General features: G+C 40.5%; 1 protein-coding gene across 5 annotated transcripts in view; it reads left to right on the forward strand.

The window, feature by feature from the left end:
* The first annotated feature begins 4,367 nt into the window (after window positions 1–4,367).
* Window positions 4,368–25,183, forward strand: part of ATP1B3 (ATPase Na+/K+ transporting subunit beta 3) — a 44,942-nt gene continuing 24,126 nt past the window's right edge. The window contains exons 1-3 of one of the 5 annotated variants that reach the window (XR_011995290.1): window positions 4,409–4,736; window positions 9,590–9,702; window positions 9,841–9,954. Coding sequence is in view for 3 of the 5 variants with exons in the window: in XM_072727028.1 (XP_072583129.1) it covers window positions 4,628–4,736 (109 nt within the window). In the remaining 2 variants the exon portion in view is untranslated. Of the gene's footprint in view, window positions 4,737–5,181; window positions 5,373–9,589; window positions 9,703–9,840; window positions 9,955–25,183 lie in introns of those variants that run through there. The other 4 variants (XM_072727026.1, XM_072727028.1, XM_072727029.1 and 1 more) reach the window with 4 other exon arrangements.

The raw sequence follows: 25,183 nt of genomic DNA on the forward strand, positions 1-25,183 counted from the left end.
CTTACGTAGGTATGATACTCAGATCCTCAGAACTCTGAAAGCAGTGTCTGTCTTCTGGCACTGAGCATCGTTGATAAAAAGACTGGTGCCAATTAAATTCATGTTCTGTTGTAGTTGACCTGTTGCTTGTTCTCTGGAAGCTTTTAGAATCTTCTCTTAGTATTTAATGCATTATAAAATCACAAGCTTATGAAGTATGAATTTATTTTCTTTTGTGTGGCACTTGGTAAACCTTTTAATCTGAAGATTCCTATTTTAGCTCTAAAAAATGTTCTTGTATTATTGCCCTCATTATCTTTTCTCTCGAGTTTTCTTGTCTACTTCTGGAACTATTAATTGGCTATTATCTCTCCTGGATTGATGATCTTATGTCGTTTTTTGGCTTTTATTTTATTATTTTTATTTTTTTGTGTTTTTTTGTTGTTGTTGTTTTTTTGGCTTTTAAAAATATTTCTTCCCCTCTGTCTTTTCGCTTTACACTTTAGGAGATTCCACTGATCTTTTCTTTCAGCCCTTCTGTTGATTTAAAAATATATATATTTATTTGAGAGAGAGCATGAGCGGGGGACAGAGCGAGAGAGACAAGCAGACTTCCCTACTGAGCAGGGAGCCCAACACAAGGCTAGACCCCAGGACCCCGGGATCACAACCTGAGCAGAAGGCAGATGCCTAACCGACTACGCCCCCAGGTGCCTCTGATTTTTTAATTAGAGGAATTAATTATATTTAAAATTTCCAACAATTCTTTTGTTTTGTCTGATTGCTCCGTATATATATATATGTATACTTGTTTTATGGATACACAGGCTTCTCAAATTTTCCTGAGGTCACTAATTAGAATGCAAAAAAAAAAAAATTTCTGTTTCTCTGAGGTTTCTTTTTAAATAGTTCTTTTGAAAATTATTAAAACTATTCCTTCTTTTGTTATTTTTCAACTAAGTGAACCAGAAAAATGTATATCAGGAAAATTGCCTAACCTTTGCCCCATTAAAAAAAACAAGTTCTTGGAGAACCTGGGTGGCTTAGTCGTTAAGTGTCTGCCTTCAGCTCAAGTCATGATCCCAGGTTCTGGGATCAAGTCCCACATTGAGCTCCCTGTTGAGTGGGGAGCCTGTTTGTCCATCTCCCTCTGTTCCCCACCTCATTCTCTCTCTCTCTCAAATAAAATCTTAAAAATAAAAAACAAGTTCTATTATGAAAAATCTTGATGTTGCACAAAGTAGACAAAATATGATGAACTCCATGGACTTGTCACCCAACTTCAATAAATATCAACATTCTGCCTTTTGTTTCACCTATACCTGTAAATTTTTATAACCAAATTATTAAATAATATTTCACATTGAGTTGGTCATTTGAATTTATTTTTAATAAATTATACCATTAGATCATATCACACACTTTTTCATATGTCACCTAATACAGTGAATGACAGTATTAAAAATGATAAAAACCCAGACCATTTAACAGAGCACTTTCTATGCCGTATACTATGTCACACTTTACAAAAACCCTGGTTCATTTAATTTAAGATGATTAATAATGCAGGTGTCTGCCCTTTAATCTGCAAAGGGTGTAGAACTATTGTTTGTTAAAGGATTAGTGAACGCATTCAATATGAAAACCAATGTGTGGACAAGGACATTTTCTGTAAAAAGAAGTATGTGTTCATGACCGGGTTTCTCAGATACAATAAAATGCCAACACAATTGTAGCCGCTGTTATAAGGAAGGACTATTTCTAAAAAAAATCTTAATACCCTTTAGGGACAAATAATGGCCTTTATGATTTCGTATCATAGTCACGTCAGTCGGAACACCACAAAACACCAAATTATAAATGTGATGCTGCTTATAAGAACTATTTTTTTCTGTACACGATTCTAAAATTCAGGAATAAACTAAGAGTGTTAGCAAATTAAAAGCCAAAATATCTTATTTGTGCCCATAGAAGCCAGAAAGTGGATTCTGCTGACTGGAGAGAACACTCAACCAAGTGCCCCACAACTGTTTCATTTTCTCTCATTCCACCTCATTCAGCTTTGTGAAGTGTCCCCAGAGCTCTGCCATTATTCCCTGGGAGCCAGTACTGGGTAGTTGGAGGAAAGACAGGGATTTGAATCAATATACTGTTGTCTGGTAGCTTTCTGACCATGGTGAAGTTACATAATTTCTCTAAACCTCAGTTTCCTCTTTTATAAAGTTAGGGAAGCAATTATCTCCCTTTTAGGATATTTGTAAAGATTAAGAAACACATCACACTAAGCAAGTGGTATAGGGCCTAGGGACTTAAATACGTATAAACGATCATTATTATTCCTGTGGGATTCATAGGTATCCTCTACAGGTAGGGTACTGAGATTTACCAAATAAAGATACAGGATATCCAAGTAAATTTGAATTTCAGGTAGATAAGAATAATTTCTTAGTCTAAGTATATCCCAAATATTGCACGGAATATACCTCTATTAAAAAAATTATCCATCGTCTATCTGAAATTCAAATTTAAGTGGGTATCCTGGCAAAAGAACTTCTCTTTTAAAAGGAAACTTAGGTAAAAATAAACTTATAAGGAATAAAGTTGTGATTATAGATGGTATTTCATCTGCTCAAACTTGGTAGTCTCCTATCCCCTCCCATCTCCAGTACAGTCAGAATTTTCTCTTCGGAGTAATGCTCAAGTTATCATATATCAGACAAACACATAGTGCCTGTATTTTGGAGTAGAATGTCACCTTTTCCCCACACTGAGATCTGTCGGATCAGTTACAATCCTAAACTAGGCATGGGTTTTCAAACCACTTGCTGAATTATATTTGTATTTAAATATTTATTTGGAAAACCACAAAGCATGACATCCAAAAGCCATCTTGAGGACCACTAAAAGCATGCAGATCACAAATCTCTTGACAACACTCAATCTTGGAGGCACTGTTTTCAAAATGTTCTTGTTTACCACGTTTTCTTTGTGTGTACCGCGTTAACTGTTTTTCAAAGATAAATGAAGCAGATGGGTTTTCTATTTTACTTTAATCACACTGTATATCTTAACCTCTTATCTACACTGAAAAGGCTGTCATCAGCCCTACTAGTATTTTAGCTGATTTGTAGTTAGATGTTTAATGAGACGAAAGCATCTTTCGTAAAGGCAGGGCTTGTGGGAATGGCTTTAGAAGAATATATTCCTCTTCTATCTCTTTTCCATTTACGGGAGACGTAATCCGTAATTCCTCGCTCCAATAAGCAAAGTGAGGAACCGTGAGAGATGCCAGAATGTCTTTATCCACTGCTCCCTTGCAGCATTTGCAGGCTGTGTGTGTTTAACCTTCCAGACGGATTATAATGCAACGACTGCAAAAAATAAGTGCGCTCCACTTCCTCCTCCATAATTTTTTTTTTCTTTCCCAATGAAACAGAAGCAGCGCTCCATTTATTTCTATTAAAAAAAAAAAAAAAACCAGCACCTTCTGCCCAAACTATTTTTCCGTTCGGTGGCCAGTCGCCGGGCACTGAACTCCTCAGCTCCACCTGGTGTAGACAGACGCGAACTGCACGCTCAGCTCCGACCTCGGGGAGCATCCGCGGCTCCGGCGACCAGCAGAGGCCGGGAACTTCACGTAGGGATCCACACTCCACCCAGAACTGATTTTTCCCGCAGACCCGGCCTCAGAAATAAGCAGGTCTTAAAGAGTGGACGGGACGCTCAGGAAAGCACCGTCTACCGATTTCCTTGATAAATTCCGCCGAATCTGGAGAAAGTCATGCTCTGTTCACTGAACAGCGACAAGCCTTAGGATGACATTTCTTTCCATCGACCTGCGGCTCCCGGTTCGATCCCTGAAAAGGGCCGAGGCCGGACACTTGTGCGAGCAGCGGGGCGTGGGCTCCACGGGGCCCCGCAGCCTCCCGGTCACGTCACAGAGCCCGGGGCGGGGGCGGGGGCGGGGGCGGGGCGGGGGCCCGGGGACAGCGTGCCCAAGTCCCCCGCTCCGCCGGGACGACTCGGGCCGCCGCAGTGGTTTCCGCGTCCTCCCGGCCGGGTGGCCCACAGCATCTCCCGACTCCTCCTCCTCCTCCCCCTCCGCCTCCCGAGGAACCTGCGGGTCAGGGACGCCCACCTTCGGTTTGTCATCATACATTTCCGTACTGAGCCCTCGACATTTTTTTTTTTTTTGAAGTTGCCATGTGTGGCTCCCGCTTCCCGGGACCAGGGCACAGGGACCCCGGGCGGCTCCCCCACGGCCGTCCCCAGAGCCGGGCGTGGGGGCGGGGCGCGAGGGGGCGGGGCCGCGGCGCGGGGGGCGGGGCCGCGGCGCGGGGGGCGGAGCTTCCTCGCCGAAACGGGCCGCGCCGGGCGGCGGGCGGGAGGCAGTGGCGGCGGCGACGGCGGCGCGGGCCGAGCGGCGCGCGGATTGGCTGCGGCGCGCGGAGACGTCAGGCTCCCGCGGCCCGAGCGGCCGCCGGGCTCGCGCGGCGCAGTCGGCTCGAGTGCGCACCGCAGCGAGGAGGTGTCCTCGGCCGTCCGCTTGCCGCCGCCTGAGCCGGGACGCGCCTCCGCGCCCCTCGCCGCCTCCGCCTCCGCCTCCGCCCCCGCGGCCGCCGCTCCCCTCGCCGTCCGCGCACACACCATGACGAAGAAGGAGAAGAAGTCCTTCAACCAGAGCCTCGCCGAGTGGAAGCTCTTCATCTACAACCCGACCACCGGAGAGTTCCTGGGGCGCACCGCCAAGAGCTGGGGTGAGCGGGCGGGGCCGGGCGGGGCCGGGGCGGGAGGGGAGAGGCGGGAGGCGGGAGGCGGGAGGCGGGAGGCGCGCGCGGGGGCCCGAGGGGCAGCCGCCGCCCCCCGCGCTGCGGTCCGCGGCCGCCGGGCTCCCGGAGGGGCGGCGGCGGAGGGCGGGCCGCGCGGCCCCATTCATTCCTAGCGAGGCGGGCGGGCCGCCGCTCGCCCCCGACGCAGCCCGGCCCGCAGGCGGCCCCCGCCCGGCCGCGCCGGTTCCTTCCTCGCGGCCCGGAGCGCGGCGCACGTGCTGCCGCGGCCTCCCTGCGCGCAGCCGGGCCCCGAGCGTACGGGGCCGGGCGGCCGGGCCTCCCTTTGTACGGAGCGCGCGGTCCGGGACAGGCCCAGGCGGCGGCGGCGGCGGCGGCGGCGCTCGGGGAGGCTCCGGGAGGCCGACCCTGCCTCACGCCCGGGGAGAGGAAATTTCCACTCTCTCCGCGCTCTTGGGACTCGTCCACGCTGCCGCCCCTGTCGGAAGAGTGCGAGGGAGCGTAGGTGTGTGGGTCGCACGAGTGTGCCGCGGCCGGGTCCTCACCGAGCGCCGGGCACGCGAAAATGCGCTTGAATTTGGACCGTGAAGAGCCCCTTAAGGAAAGGTTGGTTCCTGCCTAATTCCTTGTTGGTTTACAGACGTTTTCTTCCCAGCAAATAGGCGGCTTTGGGGACCGGGGCGGGGGGGGGGATATGAATCCCGAGTGGCACAATTTTTGTGCCTTCAAAACACGTGATGGTTGTTGTGTATGTTGGTTTTTCTGTGTAGGAGTTCTTTTGTTTTAAAAGAAATATTTAAACTATAAGCCAATGTAGTACTGCTTTAGGGTGCGCCCCCCCTCTTTTTTTTTTCTTCAGAAAAATTGTATTAATGTCTGGATGAGGACTTTGTGTGTGTGTGTGCGCCTTTTGAAGAACACTTTGTTAGTGGGTCTTGACCCCCCCCCCCCCCCCCCCCCAGTGAGAATAAATTTCTAGAGTGGGAGAACTATTTGGGCACATTTTAAAGAGAAGCATGAAGAGAGTAAATTAGGTATGACTCAGAAAATAAACTGTTGCTACTGACTGAAATCGGCTCCTCTGGAATGGAAAGTCGACTTAAAGTCACTAGCTGAGGGGTAGCCCGGGTGGCTCAGCGGTTTGGCGCCGCCTTCGGTCCCGGGGCGTGATCCTGGAGACCCGAGATCGAGTCCCACGTCGAGCTCCCTGCATGGAGCGCGCTTCTCCCTCTGCCTGGGTCTCTGCCTCTGTGTGTGTGTGTGTGTCTCTCTCTCTCTCTCTGTGTCTCATGAATGAATAAGTTTTAAAAAAAATCTTTAAAAATAAATAAATAAAGTCACTAAACTGAAAGGGGCCTTGGAGGTTTTCTAGCACACACACCACCACCCCCGGTTTAGAGATGAGGAAAAATGAGATCTAGAGAGGTTGTGATTTTGCTTCGTGTAAAATTACATATTCCGGAGAGCCAAGAAAAGAACCCAGTTGTCCTTTAATCCTAGTCCAGCGGTTTTATTATTTTACAGATGCCTTGCCTAACACACACTCAGGATTTGTATTTAGATAGCTGCCTTTTGGGAATCCACTAATGTGAAGAGGAAATAAATCTTGCATCTGGAGTTAAATGGGGTGTGGGGGCGGGGTTGGTCAAGTTATAGCTTCTAAAATGTGCTACCCTTTTGCTGAAGGAATTTTTTGAGTGGTGGAGAGGGATTTTTGTAGACTACCTAACTTAGTGTGCCTTATTTCCAGTAATCAGTACCTTCATTTTTTGTTGGAATGACATTTCTTACTGCAGATAGTGCTTCTTATCTAACCTTTGTGTTTATATGATGTGAGGTTGAGATTTTTATTGGGTATATGCACTTAAGTAAATATGCACAAGTTACCGAAGTGTAGGCCTTATATAAGGGCTACGGTACTATAAGTGAAGTTGGGATTTATTTTAGAAGGACTGAGGCAAGACCTTTTTTTGCAAAATTGAAGATAAATGTTATTCTTATCAACAAATAGTACATTTTTGAGTTTATTGGAATAGTAGTAAACCAGTGTGAAACGGCATAAATTATCCATAACCCCAGCCCAACATCAAGGGCATTGCTCCAAGGATATGTACGGGCGAGGTGTGTAGAGGCTGAAGTCCATACTCTGCCCTCCAGGCTGTGTGCCCTCAAGTGTGGGGAGTCTGCCTGGAGAAGGGGGTATTTTCTAATTCTCAGAAAGGCATTGCCTGATTTCATTACAGAGATACCCACTATTAATATTTCGGTGTATATCTGGGCAGACTTAGAAGGGTATAATATTAGTTTTTATTTAGTCTTTATGAAAAGAGATCATACAATAAGTGTTGCTGTATAGTGTTGTGGGGTTGTTTTGTTTTTGGTTTTTTTTTTCAGATTTATTTTAGAGAGCTGGAGGAGGGGCAGAGGGAGAGAGAATCTTTCAAGCAGATACCCCCATTGAGTGCCTGAACCTGGGGGCTCGACCCCAAGACTCTTGAGATCTTGACCTGAGCCAAAACTAAGTCGATGGCTCAGCCGACTGAGCCACCTAGGTGCCCCGATGTTGTGGGTACCTTCCATTTTAATAAAGATCTATATCATCATTTTTAATGGCTGGCTAATGGTCTGTTTTATAGTTCCATGTACTACTGTAATTTTTTAAAACAATGTGTTTATTATTATTATTATTATTTTACTTTTTTTTTTTTTTTTTTTTTATGATAGTCACAGAGAGAGAGAGAGGCAGAGACATAGGCAGAGGGAGAAGCAGGCTCCATGCACCGGGAGCCCGATGTGGGATTCGATCCCGGGTCGCCAGGATCGCGCCCTGGGCCAAAAGCAGGCGCCAAACCGCTGCACCACCCAGGGATCCCCAATGTGTTTATTATTAAAGATGTATAGCTTATATATGCATGGGAGATACCCAGGGAAATATGAGTAACTCCTGATTTTTTTTTAACCAGTGCATACTTTATGTACTGCTCTCTCCTCCTAGTCCCTTCAGCCTTGAGCATACGTTTTTGCAAATTTATTTCTTGAGATATGTTTCTACTAGTGGAATTTCTAGGTTGTGCATTAATACGTGTACTCTTTACATTTTGGAAGTGTATTGCAGTTTTTTTTTTTTGTTTTGTTTTGGGGTTTTTTTGAAACTCATTTGCGATTTTTTTCTAGTTGCTTTTGAATTTGAATGAGGGAGATTATTATTATTATTATTATTATTATTATTTTGACCTTGATAAAGTTGCTGTGTCTCCTGGTGTGTAGGAAAAAAAGCCTTCTCTACCCTAAGGATTTTACAAAGACATTCATTTAAGATGTTTCCTAATTTTATTTTTACATTCAAGTCTTCAGTACATTTGTTCCATTTAATCTGAAGTTCCTCACTAGTGCATGGGATTGTATTAAAAACATATACTCTTTTTTTAGGAGTAGAGGGAGAGAGAGAGAATCTAAAGCAGGCTCCATGCCCAGAGTGGAGCCTGGATGCAGGACTAGATCCCACCACCCTGAGATCATGACCTGAGCCAAAATCAACAGTTGGATGTTTAACTGAGCCACCCAGGTGCCCATAAAAGCACACATTTAAAAAGCAGTTTTACCATGTACACTTGGGATAAAGTGAAAATACTGCAGGTTACACCACATTGCCTTATTTGAAATGACTATGTAAAAGATTTGTTTTTTTAAGATTTTATCTTTTTAAGTAATCTATACCCAGCATGGGCCTTGAACCCACAACCCCGAGATCATGAGTTGCATGTACACTGTACCCACTGAGCCAGCCATGGACCCCTATATAAAAGCTTTTCAGTAGCTTCTTGTATGTTTGGCAATTTCAAAATGCTCACATACATAAAGTCACCTCATTTGATTTTCACAACCATCTTCTACAGTAAAGTACACTATGTAGGTGATCAAAGTGTACCTAGAGTTGGTTTCTTAGGCTGAACAGTAAGGACACATCAGGAGTAAGTAGTTGCTATGCATGAAAACACAGAACAAAGAAAATTTACAATCTTGTGGCTTATGCTGCAAATATTAAACCTAAATGCGTTAAATACAATTAAAATTAAAGCTTAGGGATCATCTGCTATTTATACTGTAAGTGATGGACCATGTGTTGCAATTAACATTTTTAAGAATAATGAAATAGAATAGTAAAAATACCATTTTATTCTACCTAATTTGTTTATTCTAAGGAAACATGTTCCATGAAGCTTTTCTGTATTTTGCATATACAGTTACCCTGATATAAAATGTGTTTCTTTTTGTGGCTCACAGTCAAAAAAAGTTTGAAAGCCACTAATCTAGCCTTGTTTCATAGATGAGAAAATTGAACTCATAGGTCTGATTTGTCCAGATGTACTCAACAATAGAATCCTTGGCCTTTAGACTACCTCCAAGGCCAGAGTGGTTTTTGTTTTGTTTTAAAGATTTTATTTGTTTATTCATGAGAGACACAGAGAGAGAGGCAGAGGCACAGGCAGAGGGAGAAGCAGGCTCCATGCAGGGAGCCTGATGTGGGACTCGATCCCAGGACTCCAGAATCATGCCCTTGGCCAAAGGCAGATGCTCAACTGCTGAGCCACCCAGGCATCCCTGTTTTGTTTTGTTTTTTAACTATGCTGTGACTTGATGTCATTTAATGACATCTGCTGTGGGCTTCTTTGGAGTTCATTATCTTAAGGCTACCTGTTAATAGATGCTTTATATTTATATTAACCTAATACTGGAGTTGCTGATTTCCCAGCATAGTCAGGATTCTGGACCAAAACTGTTAACACCTACATTTTGTTCATGTACCTTTTCTTTTATTATAGATCCATGAAGTGCCATTTTCTCAGTCACCTGCTCCCATTCTGGGTCATGCCTCAGTAAATGCCTTGGAGATCAGACTCCATCCCATCTTGGGTGTTTGACTGTAGGGGAGAAGGCAAGTGTGTTTATTTTCCCAGTATCACATAGTTTTGTAAGATGTTGTTCTTTGTCCTGTGGAGTGTGACATTAAAGAAACTTTACAAAAATGTGCACTGTTGGGAAAGTAACAGGACTTGCCTTACCCTGTGTGCAGGCTATAAATGAAGGTCAGTGGTGGGTGTGGCAGCGCCAGCAGCAGAGGCATACTGAGCCATCACCCAGCAGGAGACAGCACTTCCTGGACTGGTAGTGGAAGGGAGGGGACGGGGTAAGTTTGTGTGTTATGTTCTAGATGTTTTCATTTGGTAGTATGTGCTTTACTGTTGTTAAAAAGCAACCTTCCTCTACCCCCAAAATATTTTGATTCTTTGAAATTGACTTTCTGATTTATATCTGTAGAATTAAATTAGTTGTATTAAAAGAGTTTGAAACCTGCCTATCTTTAGTAGCAATATTGCCATGATTGGTCATGTTTAATTAAGAACCATTTAACACTGTAATGGAAGGAGCAAAAAAGACATTTTTAATATATTTTTAAAATAATTTATTTTTTTTTAAGATTTTATTTATTTGAGAGAGAGAGCATGAGTCAGGGAAGAGAGCAAGTGAGGAAGGGAGCAGGAGAAACACTCCCCACTGAGTAGGGATGCCAATGCCCGGCTCCATCCCAGGACCCTGGAATCATGACCTGAGCCAAAGACAAATGCTTGACCGACTGGGCTACGAGGCACCCCGGAAAAAAAAATTTAACTCTGAAAGATAAAGTTATTATTTTCTAATTATGCATTCATTGCATTGATTTTGAAGTAAAATTATTTGTAATCTTTAACCACTTAGCATAACCACTATTAACATCATAATAGTTTTTTTTTTTTTTTAAGATTTTATTTATTCATGAGAGACACAGAGACATAAGCAGAGGGAGAAGCAGGCTCCCTGAGAAGAGCCTGATGGTGGGGAGCCTGATGCAGGACTTGATCCCGGGACCCTGAGATCATGATGCCCTGAGCTAAAGGCAGATGCTCAACCACTGGGCCACTCAGGCATCCCAACATTTCAGTAGTCTTATTTCCTTCTTGTGTATCGATTTTTTTTTTAATGTATAAATAAAATTTTTAAATCTACAGTTAGATAACCTAATTTTATCACTTAAAGGGGGAACAGTTTTGTGTTGGGGATAACCTTGGCCCTCTCCATCACCTCTGTGGGGACTGTCCATACTTCCTGCTAGGATTTATGTGTTCTGGTGTCTTTAGTTATTTTCTCTATGCTGAGACTCCCTGATCTGTGTCTATAGTTGTTATGGCTTTTTATATTAATATTAGTGTTAATATAGTCTGACAGAGATCTTCAGTTGGATGTTTCATAGAACTGTGAAGTGTTTCACACACCTCTTCATGTAAATCTCCATTGTCATCTCTTCTACCATTCTCTACCCCTTCTGGGCCTATTTCTTCTGAGTCTTTCCTTCACCTTGGCTTAGGTACTCAGATGTCAGCTCTGATAAATATATCTGATCTCTGATAAGTATCTTTGAACCCTTCTTTGCCTTTAGACTGCGTCAGGTGCTCCTGTGTATCCCATAATAGTTTTTTTATAGCATTTAATGATTTTTTTTGTAGTAGTATATAAGTTTCTTATTCACTCAGCTTTGATTCTCTGATTCTCTAACTCTGAGCCTGTTGCTCAGTACTTAGGAAGGGAATAGTAGGTAGAATGAATGAGCACTATTAATGAAATGTGTCCATGTAATTAGTCTTTTTGCAACATTAAAAAAAATGTCTTTGATGGTATTGGCATATCATAGTGTAAGGGTTCCCCAATATTTGGGCATCCTGCCCCATTTTTTAATAGCACTCTGAGTTTCATGGAAATTCAGTGTTAAGAGGAAGCTTCCACTTAACTTTCTCTTTGGAGATTCAGCTGAGTTTGTGGCATGCCTACCTAAGTGGTGCATCTGATTAGGTTAACAGAAACAGGATTATTATCCAGGTCTCCTGCTTTCTGCTTTATTGCTCTATTCAGCTTCTTATACTGCTCTTATGAGACCTGCTTAAAGGTTTGTGTTATTTTTTAACCTCTTTGAAATTTAATGGGCATTTATTTTACAGTGTCATTCTCTGCCCTGCAGGGTGCTTTACTAATATTGTTTCTGAAAAGGATTCTCTAACTTAGCCTCCCACATATCTGTTCAAACTTTATAACTGAGTTGGTTGTAGACTGCCTCTTATTTGTAACTTTTACTTAGTATTTTGTCAATGCCATCATAAGGTATGATTTTGGGGCTGACCCTTGTCCAAGGCATAAGGCACTTTGGCAGGTTCTGGCCTATAAATAGTGGCCCTTTATGTACCCTTACTACTACCACTCTTCGTCCAAAACCTAATAATTTTTTTTCCTGATTCCTTGTCTGTTTTTCCTTGTCTCATTTCCTAAATGTGTATTTCCCAGGTGCTGTCTTTGGCCTTTTTTTCTCATCTTCTTCCTGGCAATCTCATAAAACAACCGCAAAGATCACTCATTTTACTTCTTGGTTAACACCTATCTCAGATTTAGTTGCTTCCTGAATATCCCATGAACCTGAGAGGGAAAGGCTTCAATGTCTTGACCAGCTCTGTAACTAAACTACCATATATATATATAGTATATATTATATTATGGCAAACAGTTTTCTCCCCTTCCTCTACTGAAGTTCTGAGTTGCTCCTATATTAGCAGTTTTTGAAAACAGAGGTCACTATCTTTTTCTGTCTTCCCAGTTCTACTTCCATAACATCTCTTAAATCTGTGACCCCCACACCCTCATTGCTTGCCACTACTGTGGTTAATCAGGAATTAATTTGCTCTGCTCTGCTCCTTCCTTGCTCCCCCCACCCCATTATCTTTTGAAAACCTACGTTCAGAAGGAGTTCAGGGTGTTCACTTTTCATAGCTTAACAATACTCACCACCTGTTTCAAATTTCTTAGTTCTTAAACTCCCATCAGCCCTGGACCCACTGTATCAGGGTCTGGTAGTGCCTTTTCTTAAAAATTCTCTGATTAAAAACTTAAAGCACCGGATGAAGAGCTTTTGTAACTTTTCCATAGTTGTTCCAAGACCACTGGCTTTCCAGTTTTTACCTACTGTTTACAAAAAAAGTTGTAGTGTTGTTCACTTTGGGGAAGGTGAACTCTTAATGCCTGAGGCATCCCCAGAAAGATCCAGGGAATCATTTGGAATCATCATGACCTAAAGTGGTGTAACTTCACTTCTTTCAGGTTATTTTTAGGGCTACAGCTTTGATCATGCTACTTCTTATACCCAAAATTATGTTTGGATTCCCACTGCTTTCAGATGGCTTAAATTCCAAACAGCTGGCATTCCAGGCTTATTATATATATTGATTTAGAACTAAGTTTCCAATCTTATAACCTGTCATTTCCCACCTTACTCCCCATATACCACATGTCATAGCCAAATTGGGTGTATCTGGAATGCTCTGCTCATTCCCTCCCCCATGTCCTTCATCCCTACATCATAAATTCTTTCCTACTTTAGAGACCCACCTTTGAGTGTCAGCTGTCCTAAGCATTCTCTGATACGCCCAGGTGAAAATAATACCACATTTATTTCCTATAACATTTGAAACATTGTATCCTGAATTGTTGTTTATGTACAGTGCTCCTACTAACTAGATATTCTCACAAATCAGGATTTACATTTGCATATCCCTGTAGTATCTAACACATAGTAAGGGCACCTTTTTTCTTTCTTTCTTTCTTTTTTTTTTTTTTTGGATGCACATATTGTCATTTAATCAGTTTCAGCTTGTGATTCACCTATTCCTTGGGCTAAAGGTGAGAGTATTGTGGGTTAGTATAGTTTCACACTGTGAAAGTCTTATTTGTGGAGATCCTTTTTTTTTTTTAACATAAATTTATTTTTTATTGGTGTTCAATTTACCAACATATAGAATAACACCCAGTGCTCATCCCATCAAGTGCCCCCCTCAGTGCCCATCACCCAGTCACCCCCACCCTGTGGAGATACTTGTATGGCATAATTCCCCTTACCTTACCATGATTCTGCCCCACTAAACTAATTCATTTTGAAGTTTCCAGAGAGGGTACCATAGTATAAATGAGCCTGTGGGCATATATATATATTTCTTTTACTGCATGACTTTAGAAGTATACCAATATCCTGAGATGACCAGACAAGAACTCACTCAGAATATAGACCTGATTTCTCATTCCACAAATCAGCTAAGCTTAGAGAACTCATTTTTAAAGTCTCTTAGTTTTAGTTTCTTCTGTAGGAGAAAAGTTGTATAAAATAGTTTCTAAATGTCACTTTGAAATGGAAAAAAAAAAAGTCTATATAAACACTTCAGGACAACAGGCGGCGAGCTTTTTCTTTAAGGACGAGATAATCCTTTAGACTTTGCTAGTCATCTGGTGTCTGTTGTAACTACTCAACTCAGGTATTATAGCTTGAAAGTGGCACTAGAAATTTGTAAACTAATGGACCTAGCTGTATTTCAGAGTATTTTATTTACAAAAACTGCTACTGTGGTTTGCTGACCTCTTTAGAAAAGAAGTTAGTGTCCGTGTAGGCTGACTCAAGAAATCTAAACTGGTCTGTTTTTTGTTTTTGTTTTTTAAAGATTTTATTTATTCATGAGAGACACAGAGTGGCAGAGACACAGGGAGAAGCAGGCTCCATGCAGGGAGCCTGATGTGGGACTTGATCCCGGGTCTCCAGGATCAGGCTCTGGGCCGAAGGCAGGTGCTAAACCATTGAGCCACCCGGGCGTCCCTAAACTGGTCTTTTAAAATTTTTATTTATTTATGATAGTCACACACAGAGAGAAAGAGAGAGGCAGAGACACAAGCAGAGGGAGAAGCAGGCTCCATGCACCGGGAGCCCGACGTGGGACTCGATCCCGGGTCTCCAGGATTGCGCCCTGGGCCAAAGGCAGGCGCCAAACCTCTGCGCCACCCAGGGATCCCCCTAAACTGGTCTTAAATAAGATGTACACTCTTGGCTTTGTTCTTTTCACATAATGAAAGTTAACACTATTGTTTGAATTTTTACAGTACAGATGTGAATAATTAGTAAGTCCACTGCCCTCTTCAGCTTCTTTCCAGGGTAACCACTGTTAACAATAATACATGGTATATCCACTTTGGATAAAGCTCTGGTAGTTTTTTATAAAAGTAAATATATTCCTATCCCATGACCCAGCAGTTCTACTCCTAGGTGTTTACCCAAGAGAAATGAAAACATATTCACAAAAAATACTTGTACAAGAATATTCATAATAGCTCCAAACTGGAAACAGCCATCAGGAGACTAGGTCAACAAACTGGTATGTCCAAACAGTGGAATACTACTCCACAGTAAAAAGGAACAAACTATGGAAAAAAAGAACATGGGTGAATTTCACAATTAGGCTGAGCAGGAAAGCAGCTTTACCTAACAGAACACAATAGGATTTCATTTATATGAATTTTAAAACAAACAACACTTACTAGTGCTAGAAAAAAAAGCCCAGAATGGTGTTTGCCACTAAGCTGGTGGTCATGGGGATTGGGAAGGGGCACCAGAGAACTCAGTAGGGTGGTATAATGTTTTGCCTCTTGCTAGGGGCTTAGATCTTACAGAATGCATTTGTCAAAACCCTTTTTTTTCCTTTCAAGTTTTTAAATTTTAGTTAACACACAGTGTAATATTAGTTTCTGGTGTATACAGTTTAGTGATTCAGCACTTCCATACATCACCCTATGCTCATAACAAGTGTACTCCTAAATCTCCATCACCTATTCACCTGTCTCCTATTTACCCAGTCCCCTGCCCACCTCCCCTCTGGTAACTATCAATTTGTTCTCTGTAGTTAAGAAATTTGGTTTGTCTCTTTCTTTATTCCCTTTGCTCCTTTGTTTTGTCTCATTCCACATATGAGTGAGATTGTAGGTATGTCTTTATTTATTTATTTATTTATTTATTTATTTATTTATTTATTTATTTATTGAAGACTTTATTTATTCATGAGAGAGAGGCAGAGACAAAGGGGGAGAGAGAAAGAAGGAGACTCCATGCAGGGAGCCCGAAGTGGGACTCTATCCTGGAACTCCAGGATCACACCCTGAGCTGAAGGCAGGCATTCAACTGCTGAGCCACCAAGGTGTACCTGGTATTTGTCTTTGACTGACTTATTTCACTTAGCGAAATACTCTCTAGCTCCATCCATGTCGTTGCAAATAGCAAGATTTCATTCTTTTTTTATGGCTAATAGGCCATTGTTTGTATGTGTATGCATGCATGCATGCACACCATATCTCCTTTATCCATTTGGCAATCAATGGACACTTGGGCTGTTTCCATGATTTCACTATTGTGGATAAACATCGGAATGCATGTATCCATTTGAATTATTGTCAAGTCAACACTTTTTTTTTTTTTATTTTTTTTTATTTTTATTTATGATAGTCACAGAGAGAGAGAGAGAGGCAGAGACACAGGCAGAGGGAGAAGCAGGCTCCATGCACCGGGAGCCCGACGTGGGATTCAATCCCGGGTCTCCAGGATTGCGCCCCGGGCCAAATGCAGGCGCCAAACCGCTGCGCCACCCAGGGATCCCCTGAATTATTGTCAAGTCATAGGGTAGTTCTATTTTTTCTTTTTTTTAAGATTTTATTTTTAAGTAATTTCTATGCCCAGCAATGTGGAGCTCAAACTCACAACTCTGAGATCGTGAGTCACATGCTCCATAGATTCAGCCAGCCAGTCACCCCAGTAGTTTTATTTTTTATCTTTTTGAGGAACTTCCATACTGTCTTCCAGAGTGGCTGCACCAGTTTGCATTCCCACCAACAGTGCAAGAGGGTTCCCCTTTCTCCATCCACATCTTTGCCAACAGCTATTGTTCCTTGTGTTGTTGATTTAGCCATTCTGATAAGCGTGACATGATAACCTCATTGTAGTTTTGATTTGCATTTCCTGATATGTAACGTTGAGCATCTTTTCAAGTGTCTTGGCTATCTGTATGTCTTCTTTGGAAAAATGTTCATGTCTCTTGCCCATTTTTTTAATTGGTTTATTTTTTTGGGTGTGATTGTCAAAACCCATCTAATGGCACATTAGAGGTTTGTGTATTTCATTGAAGGTGGTTTTTTTCTTCAATTTTAGTTAATATGCATGAAGAAGTGTTTAGGGGTAATGTATACATACTGACATTGGGAACTTGAAATGCATTAAAAAATAGTGAATAGATATGAGATATAGTAGAATGTTAACTGTAGAATCTGGATGGGTTTGTGGATGTTCATTGACATTCCACCTTTCTGTGTATCTATAAACATTGCTAACTGAATACTGGAGAACACTTTTTTTTTTTTTTTTGAGTATTTTTAAAAAAGATTTATTTGAGACAGGGCGTGCTTGAGGAGGGTGGGGAACATATTGATAGGAACAAGCAGACTCCATGCTGAGCATGGAGCCCAACTCAGGGCTCTATCTCACAATCCTGAGGTCATGACCTGAGCTTAAATAGTTATATGCTAGGGATCCCTGGGTGGCATAGCGGTTTGGCGCCTGCCTTTGGCTCAGGGTGCGATCCTGGAGACCCGGGATCGAGTTCCACGTCGGGCTCCCAGTGCTTGGAGCCTGCTTCTCCCTCTGCCTGTGTCTCTGCCTCTCTCTCTTTCTCTCTGTGTGTGTGTGTGTGTGTGTGTGTGTGTGTGTGTGTGTGACTATCATCAATAAATAAAAATTTAAAAAAAATAGTCATGCTCTATCAACTGAACCACCCAAGTGCTCTGAGAAAATACATGAATATATGTAGATTATGTAGATATTTCTCTTGATTGCCTTCCACCAGTTGTGGAATCTAACAAAAAATGGTTTTTTTTTTAAATCAGTTTTCTTGCCATTCCTATTTCAGTGCATTCATGTATGCATATATGTGTATACTTAAATGTGTATATGGCATATATAGAATATGTAGGAATAAGCAATTTTTTTTCACATGTGTAATAGGAAAAATGTGTGTTCTAAAACTTGCCTCCCCTCCACCCCACTTATTGTGTCCTGTGTTTCCATGTCAGTGTGTATTTCTCATTCCTTTGAATTATTTTACATAATCCATAGTGTAGAGCTATATATCCAAGATACATATATTTTGTTATAAATATTTAAATTGTTTCCAATTTTTCTCCTGGAAATTGCTGATGTGTGTGCTACTATTTTAGGGTAAATCCTGAGAAACTGAATTACCACTTTATAGTGTGTGCTTATTTTTATATTAATAGACTGTTCTCTAAAAAAAGCTGTACCAATTTATATTCCCACCAGCAAAGGATAAAGTACTGGTTTCCCTTTGACTTTCTGAGCATTGGATTTTATCACTATTTTAAATTTTTTGCCAGTTTGACGGCATGCTGATACCTGGTTGGTTTAATTTGCAGTGTCTCTGGTAAATGCATATTTTTGTTTGGTCAGTTTTTTAATGGTCACTTAGTGTCTTTGCTCTCTTTTGTCTAATTCTTGTATTTCAAAATATTTATTTTAAATAAACATTGTCACAAATTTAACAATCTTAATGAATTGTTCCTAATCACTTAACCCAAAATATATTGAATAATCCATTATTTTCTCACTGATTTGAATTGCCAACTTTCTTCATGTAAAACTTCATCTTATGGATCTTTTCTTGAATTTTGTTGATATGTATCTCTATTCCTGTGTCGTTACCACAAATTTCAAACATGCAAGCTCTATGTGAGCATTTGTAAAATAAAATACATGTGCGCAATTTGTGTGGATACTGTCTGTCCAGTTTTGGTACCACATATGCTGGCTTTATAAAAACCATTTAGGTAACTTACAGAACATACTAAAAGGATAGTTTATAGAGTCTATTCCTTGAAAATTGGGAGAACCAACTAAATCCATTTGGACATAGTATGGGTTTTAGGGGTAGAGCCTTGGTTTTTTTTGGTTTTGTAAAAACTTCTGATTTGGAAATGTTTGTTTTCCTAAAAATCATATATTTTATCTTTTCTCAGGTTTGCTAATGAAACTGGTTTTATTGATCAAATTAAATTTTTAAAAAAGATTTTATTTATTTATTCATGAGAGACCCAGAGAGAGGAGCAGACACACAGGCAGAGGGAGAAGCAGGCTCCTCACAGGGATCCCAATGCGGAACTCAATTCCTGGATCCCAGGATCATGCCCTGAGCTGAAGGCAGATGCTCAACCACTGAGCCAGCCACCGAGGGTCCCTCAAATTAAATAGTTTCGCATTTGTTTCTATTTTCATCTTAAATCTCTTCCACTTCCCTTGAATAATTAATTAATTAATTTTAATTAATTAATTTGTTAATTTATTTTTGCCTTGAATATGTTTTAATCTTGAATTAAAAACCTGGCTCCTCTTTGTTAATCTTGTTTTTTGCTGAGTGTGTGTAGGGATTTGCCTTTTGCTCTGACTATATTAGTGTTTTAAATTTTGAATATTTCAGGTTTCATTGTTTTTAATCCAAGAGTTACTTAGATATCCATTTTCTAAATTTTTATTTTAATTTCTAATATATTTACTTTGGTTTTAGAGAATGTCACCTTGATTTTTTTTTTTCTTCTAACTTTTAACTTTTGTTACTGTGTTTTTGTAACTTTTTGAGGTCCCTTCAGGGATAGTGTTCCAAGTTTGTAAAAAGTATATATTTCCTGGTGACTACAAAAGTTTTACATGTATTAGGTAACTGTTAATTGTGTTTTAAAAAATACTTTATGTCCTTTTTGTTATTTACGTTATGAATTTCTGGGAGAGGTATGTTAATCTCTATGATTGTGATAATTTTGTAATTTTGCTTTACTTAAATTTTAAGCCACTTAGCATCACAAAGTTTCCTATTCTGTCCTTCTTGATGTATTTTTATTAATATGAAACGTTTGTTCTATTAATGCTTTTTGACTTGAATTCTAGATTGCTTAGAGTAATAATATCAGTTTAGATTTCTTTTTGTAAGCCAAGACCTACTTTGTTTTCAACCATTATGTGTTATAATTTTAGGTTTTCTTCTGTAAGTAGTATTTAGTGGATTTTTTTAACTCATTTTGAGAATGTCTTATTTGACTACTATGAAATAATTCATGCCATATTGTTTTTGGAGTTTTAATTTGTTTTTAAATTTAAACAAGTCTAAAAGTTTAACTTTATGTAAAATATAAACTAATATAGTGATAACAGGAGATGATTGGCTGCCAGGTGAATGATGTGTGGATTGCAGAGGGGGGCACAGGGACTGGAAGTGATAGAAATGTTCTGTATCTTTAGTGTAGTGGTGGTTTCACAGATTATGCAACTATCAAAGACTCACTGGGATTGTGCAATTGAAATTAATAAAAGTTATGTGTAAATTATTCCTCAGACCTGATAAGGAAAAGAAAATAAAATTGACACTTAAGATATTGCCAGTAAGTCTTACTGGTTTCTTTGCTTACTATTGCTTTATATATTTTTCCTCTGTCTTAGGTTTTTAAAGAAAACTTTTAAAAATGGAAATATATATATATATAAACTTGTTTTGGAATTTGGCACCTATCGTCTCTTTTTTTGAAGTCAGATATAGAAGTTCTTCAAAAAAAGAAAAGAATTAAGATAGTTTAGCTAAAATTCAAATCCTCCTTGACCACATCCCCAGTCCCAATTCTGATCCCTTCCTTTTTTATTCAGAGACAACCACCATTTATGAATTTGATTTGTAAGTTTCTGGTCCATTAACAAAAAGTATTTCATGTGTATTTACAGAAATGTAACTCTTTTGAATGTTTTAAATATAAGCATGTGGTATATTTCATTCTGAATTACTTTTTCCCACTTGAGGTTTTTGAAATGTTTCATTCCTTTTATAACTAGTTTATAGTTTTCCATAATGTATTATGTTTTATTTCTTCTTTGAGGACACTTCCATTGTTAGCAGTATTTTGCTATTGCTCTTCAGTTTTTTTGTATTGCATAACCAATTCTTTCACTTAGGTTTGAGGTTAGTAAGTTTTCTGAGTCCTTTATGTCTGGAGATGTCCTTTTGTTTATTTAATTCGTTGATCTTTTAGTTTACAATCATTTTTCCTCAATTTGGAATATATATCATTTTTTACCAGCGAGATATTTGTCAGTTACAGTTGTCTACCTTAGGTACAGCCTATTTCATGTTTTTAGAAGCATAAGAAATTTTCTCTTTGGTGTTCTGAGACTTTACCTGTATATGTATGGGTATTGGATGTTTTCCTGTATTTTTCAGTTTTTTCCAATCTAGACACAAAATTCATTACTTCTTTGAACATTCTTCCCCCTCTTCCCTTTTCTGATGGAATTTCTTTTAGATCTGTTGATGATATTCTGGTTCTGTCGCCATGTCTCAATAACTTCCATTTATTCCCTTCCTCTTTTTGCCTAGTGTTATAAAAAATCTTGATCTTTTAGCTCACTGAATTTTCCTTTAGCTGGCCAATTTACTAGGTTAGCCTTTCTCCTAAGTTTTTGTGTTTTAAACAACTTTATTGAAGTGTAATTGACATGCAGTAAGCTGTAACATAAAGTGCACAACCTGAGTTCTGACATATACTCAAATATATGCATATGATACAGTATACTTGTGAAACTACCACTAGTGAAAATAATGAACATAATCATTACTCTCCAAATTTCTTCTTGCCCTTTTGTAATTAATCCTCTCTCCCTATCTCCCCAGACTCCAGGCAAAAAGAGATCTTCTTTTTGACACCTCAGCCCAGTTTGTGTTTTCTGAAATTTTAAATACATGGAATGTAGTGTATATTCTTTTAGCGTGGGCAAGGAGGGACTGACTTGTTTCATTTAGTATAATTATTTGAGAAATAGTTCATGAATAGTATCTAATCTGTGGATATACCAAAATTAACTTATTAATTCCTCTGTTGATGTGATATGATTTGTTTGTACTTTTTAGGAATTACAAATAAAGCACCTATGAATATTCATATACCTTAACCTCTGTGAACGTGTGCTTTTATTTTTCTTGGTTAAATATCTAGGAATGGATTAGCTGGATCCTATTATAGGTGTATGTTGCTAACTTATTCAAAAAATTATCAAACAGGAACATCTGGACGGCTCAGTGGTTGAGCATCTGCCTTTGGCTCAGGGTGTGATCCGGGTGTTCCAGGATTGAGTCCTGCATTGGGCTCCCTGCAAGGAGCCTGCTTCTCCCTCTCCCTATGTCTGTACCCTCTCTCTGTATCTCATGAATAAATAAATAAAATCTTGAAAAATAATTATCAAACAGGTTTCTAAAATAGGACTTTCATCCCTCTCTCCTTTTTCCATATTCCCACCAGCAGTGTATGAGAGAGTTCAGTTGTTCCACTCCTGGGCCATCATTTGGTATTGTCAGTCCCTAGGTTTTCTAGCATTTTGGTGAGTTTGTAGTGGCAGCTAATTGTGGTTTTGATTTGCCCTCCTCTGATGACTAGTGATGTTGAGCACTTTTTCATGAGCTTATTTTTTGTAATCCTTACATCTTTGCTGAAATTTTCTTTCAAAACTTCTGTGCATTTTTGAAAATTTTGTTTTGTAGTAACAGTTCTTTACATATTCTAGAGGCAAGTGAAGTCCATTGTTTGTTACATGTTCTGTAAAAATTTTCTCCTAGTCTTGGTTAGCTTTTTTGTTTTCTTAAGTGTTTGAATTTTTTTTTTTTAAGATTTTATTTATTTCTTCATGAGAGACACAGACAGAGGGAGAAGCAGGCTCCATGCAGGGAGCCCGATATGGGACTCCATCCCAGACTCTGAGATCATGGCCTGAGCTGAAGGCAGACGCTCAACCACTGAGCCACCAGGCGTCCCTAGTGTCTGAATTTTTCTTTGGAGTTTAACTCTTCTCCAGTTCAGCTTATCTAATGAGGTTTTTATTTTAATAATCAGAATGTGAGATCTGATTTTTTAAAATTGTTCTTTCACCTTCTACTCTGTATTTTAAATATACTTAATGCTTTTTTCCTTCTTGCTCTATTTGCACCCACTTCTTTTGGATATTAGCTACTTTCATTGTTGAGCTTGTACTTTATCAGATTAGGTTTTTCTCGGGCAGCCCGGGTGGCTCAGCGGTTTAGTGCTGCTTTCAGCCCAGGGCCTGGTCCTGGAGACCTGGGATCGAGTCCCACGTCGGGCACCCTGCATGGAGCCTGCTTCTCCCTCTGCCTGTGTCTCTGCCTCTCTCTCTCTCTCTCTCTCTCTCTCTCTCTCTCGGATAAATAAATAAAATCTTTAAAAAAATAGATTTTTCTCAAATATTTGGGAATTATTGGCTCTGTGCTCCTCCTCTTTGTATTTAGACTTTCTAGTTACAGAAATAGGGGATATAGGTAGCATATGTCAACCAAGACTGGTCTAGGTATGGGGACTCTATTCTGCTTCAGGCTTTTACCAACCTACCCAGGACATTGCCAGGTTTTCCAGCCCAAGCATCCATACTCCCACTTCAAAGTAGATGTTGCTACTGTTAGTAGTTGCTTAATGCCAGGGGCAAGTGTATATATTGAGGGATAGGAGCAAAGTTAAACTCAATGTGTCTGCTCCTGCTATGGAGTCCTCTAGTCATCTGTCTGGTCTTTGACTCAGAGCTCCCCCCTCTTCTCCATCCTCGGTGAGCCAACGTACTTATTTCTGGGAGGCCTGATGAAATCCCTTTCCTTCCTCTCCCTGCTAGAGACAGTTCATTCTTTATCTTTTTTTTTCCCCCCTAACCCTTGATGTCTTAATTCTGTATGTGTCTATCACTTGTGATAACTGAACTCTTGGAGAGAAGGAACAGATCTTATTCTGTGTAAATTTCTATCACCTGGAGCAACATAGAATGCTTAAATGATAAATTTTTCAGACAGTAGGAGTTTAGATTATAATAAAAAGTAACAACTTGGTGTACCTGGCTGGCTCAGTCCGAGCATGCAACTCTTAATCTCAGAGTTGTAAGTTTGAGCAGCACATGAAATGTAGAGTTTATTTAAAAATAAAATCTTAAAAAAATAAAAGGTAACAACTGAAGGCTCCCAGGGAGAGCAGACCAGGTAAAGGTAACACATGGAGAGGTACTGGTCTGAATGTCACCCTCACTGGTAGGCTAATCTTAGGCAGGTTATTTAGTCTTGCTTAATTTTTAAAATAAATATATAAAATATGACTGCATGTGTATATATACATATTTTTATTACAAAAATGGTACATGTCCATTAGTTTAAGAAAAGTCACTCTTTCCGGCAGCTCCGGTGGCGCAGCGGTTTAGCGCCGCCTGGAGCCCGGGGTGTGATCCTGGGGACCTTGGATCGAGTCCCACATCGGGCTCCCTGTATGGAGCCTGCTTCTCCCTCTGCCTGTGTCTCTGCCTTTCTCTCAATCTGTGTGTCTCTCATGAATAAATAAATAAAATATTTTTTAAAAAGTCACTCTTTCAATGGGAAACAAATGATTTTTTTTCAGCCAACCATGCAAAAGCAATTTTTTTAAACAGGTGGTTCTGCGACAATGAATATCCACATGCAAAACAATGAAGTCCAGTTCCTTCCTCATACCATATATAAGAATGAACTCGGGATGCCGGGGTGGCTCTGTCCATTAACTGTCCAACTCTTTTTTTGTGTTTTTTTTTTAAGATTTTTTATTTATTTATTCATGAGAGACACACACACACAGAGAGGTAGAGACACAGGCAGAGGGAGATGCAGCCTCCATGCGGGGAGCCCTACATGGGACTCGATCCCTGGTCTCCAGGATCAGGCCCTGGGCCGAAGACGGCACTAAACCGCTGAGCCACCTGGGATGCCCAACTGTCCAACTCTTGATTTCATTTCAGGTCATGATTGCCTGGTTGTGGGATCAAGCCCCAAGTCAGGCTCCGCGCTCAGTATGGAGTCTAATTAAGATTCTCTCTCTCTCCCCCTCCCCCAACTCTCATACATGCTTCTCTCAAAATAAAATCTTTAAAAAATATTTTTTAAAAATGAACTCAGTGCCTGGTAGCTCAGTTGGTTAAGTGTTGACTCTTTTAAGATTTTGAGAGAGAAAGCAAGAGAGCACAAGCAGGGCCAGGGGTGCAGAAGGAAAAGCAGACTCCCTGCCAAGCAGGAAGCTCAACATGGGGCTCAATCCCAGGACCCCTGGGATCACGACCCCAGCTGAAGGCAGACACTTAACCAACTGAGCCACCCCAGCACTCCGAAGCATCAGGTCTTGTTCTCAGCTCAGGTCTTGATCTCGGGGTTGTGAGTTCAAGCACCATGTAATTAATTAGTTAATATTTTTAAAATAAATTTTTTTTACAGGCATGCCTAGGTGGCTCAGTGGTTGTCTGCCTTTGGCTCAGGGCATGATCCCGGGGTCCTACGATTGAGTCCCACATCAGGCTCTGTGCAGGGAGCCTGTTTTTCCTTCTGCCTATGTTTCTGCTTCTTTCTGTGTATGTGTCATGAATAAAT

This window comes from Vulpes vulpes, chromosome 11, assembly GCF_048418805.1.
Source record: "Vulpes vulpes isolate BD-2025 chromosome 11, VulVul3, whole genome shotgun sequence".
Classification (NCBI taxonomy): domain Eukaryota; kingdom Metazoa; phylum Chordata; class Mammalia; order Carnivora; family Canidae; genus Vulpes; species Vulpes vulpes.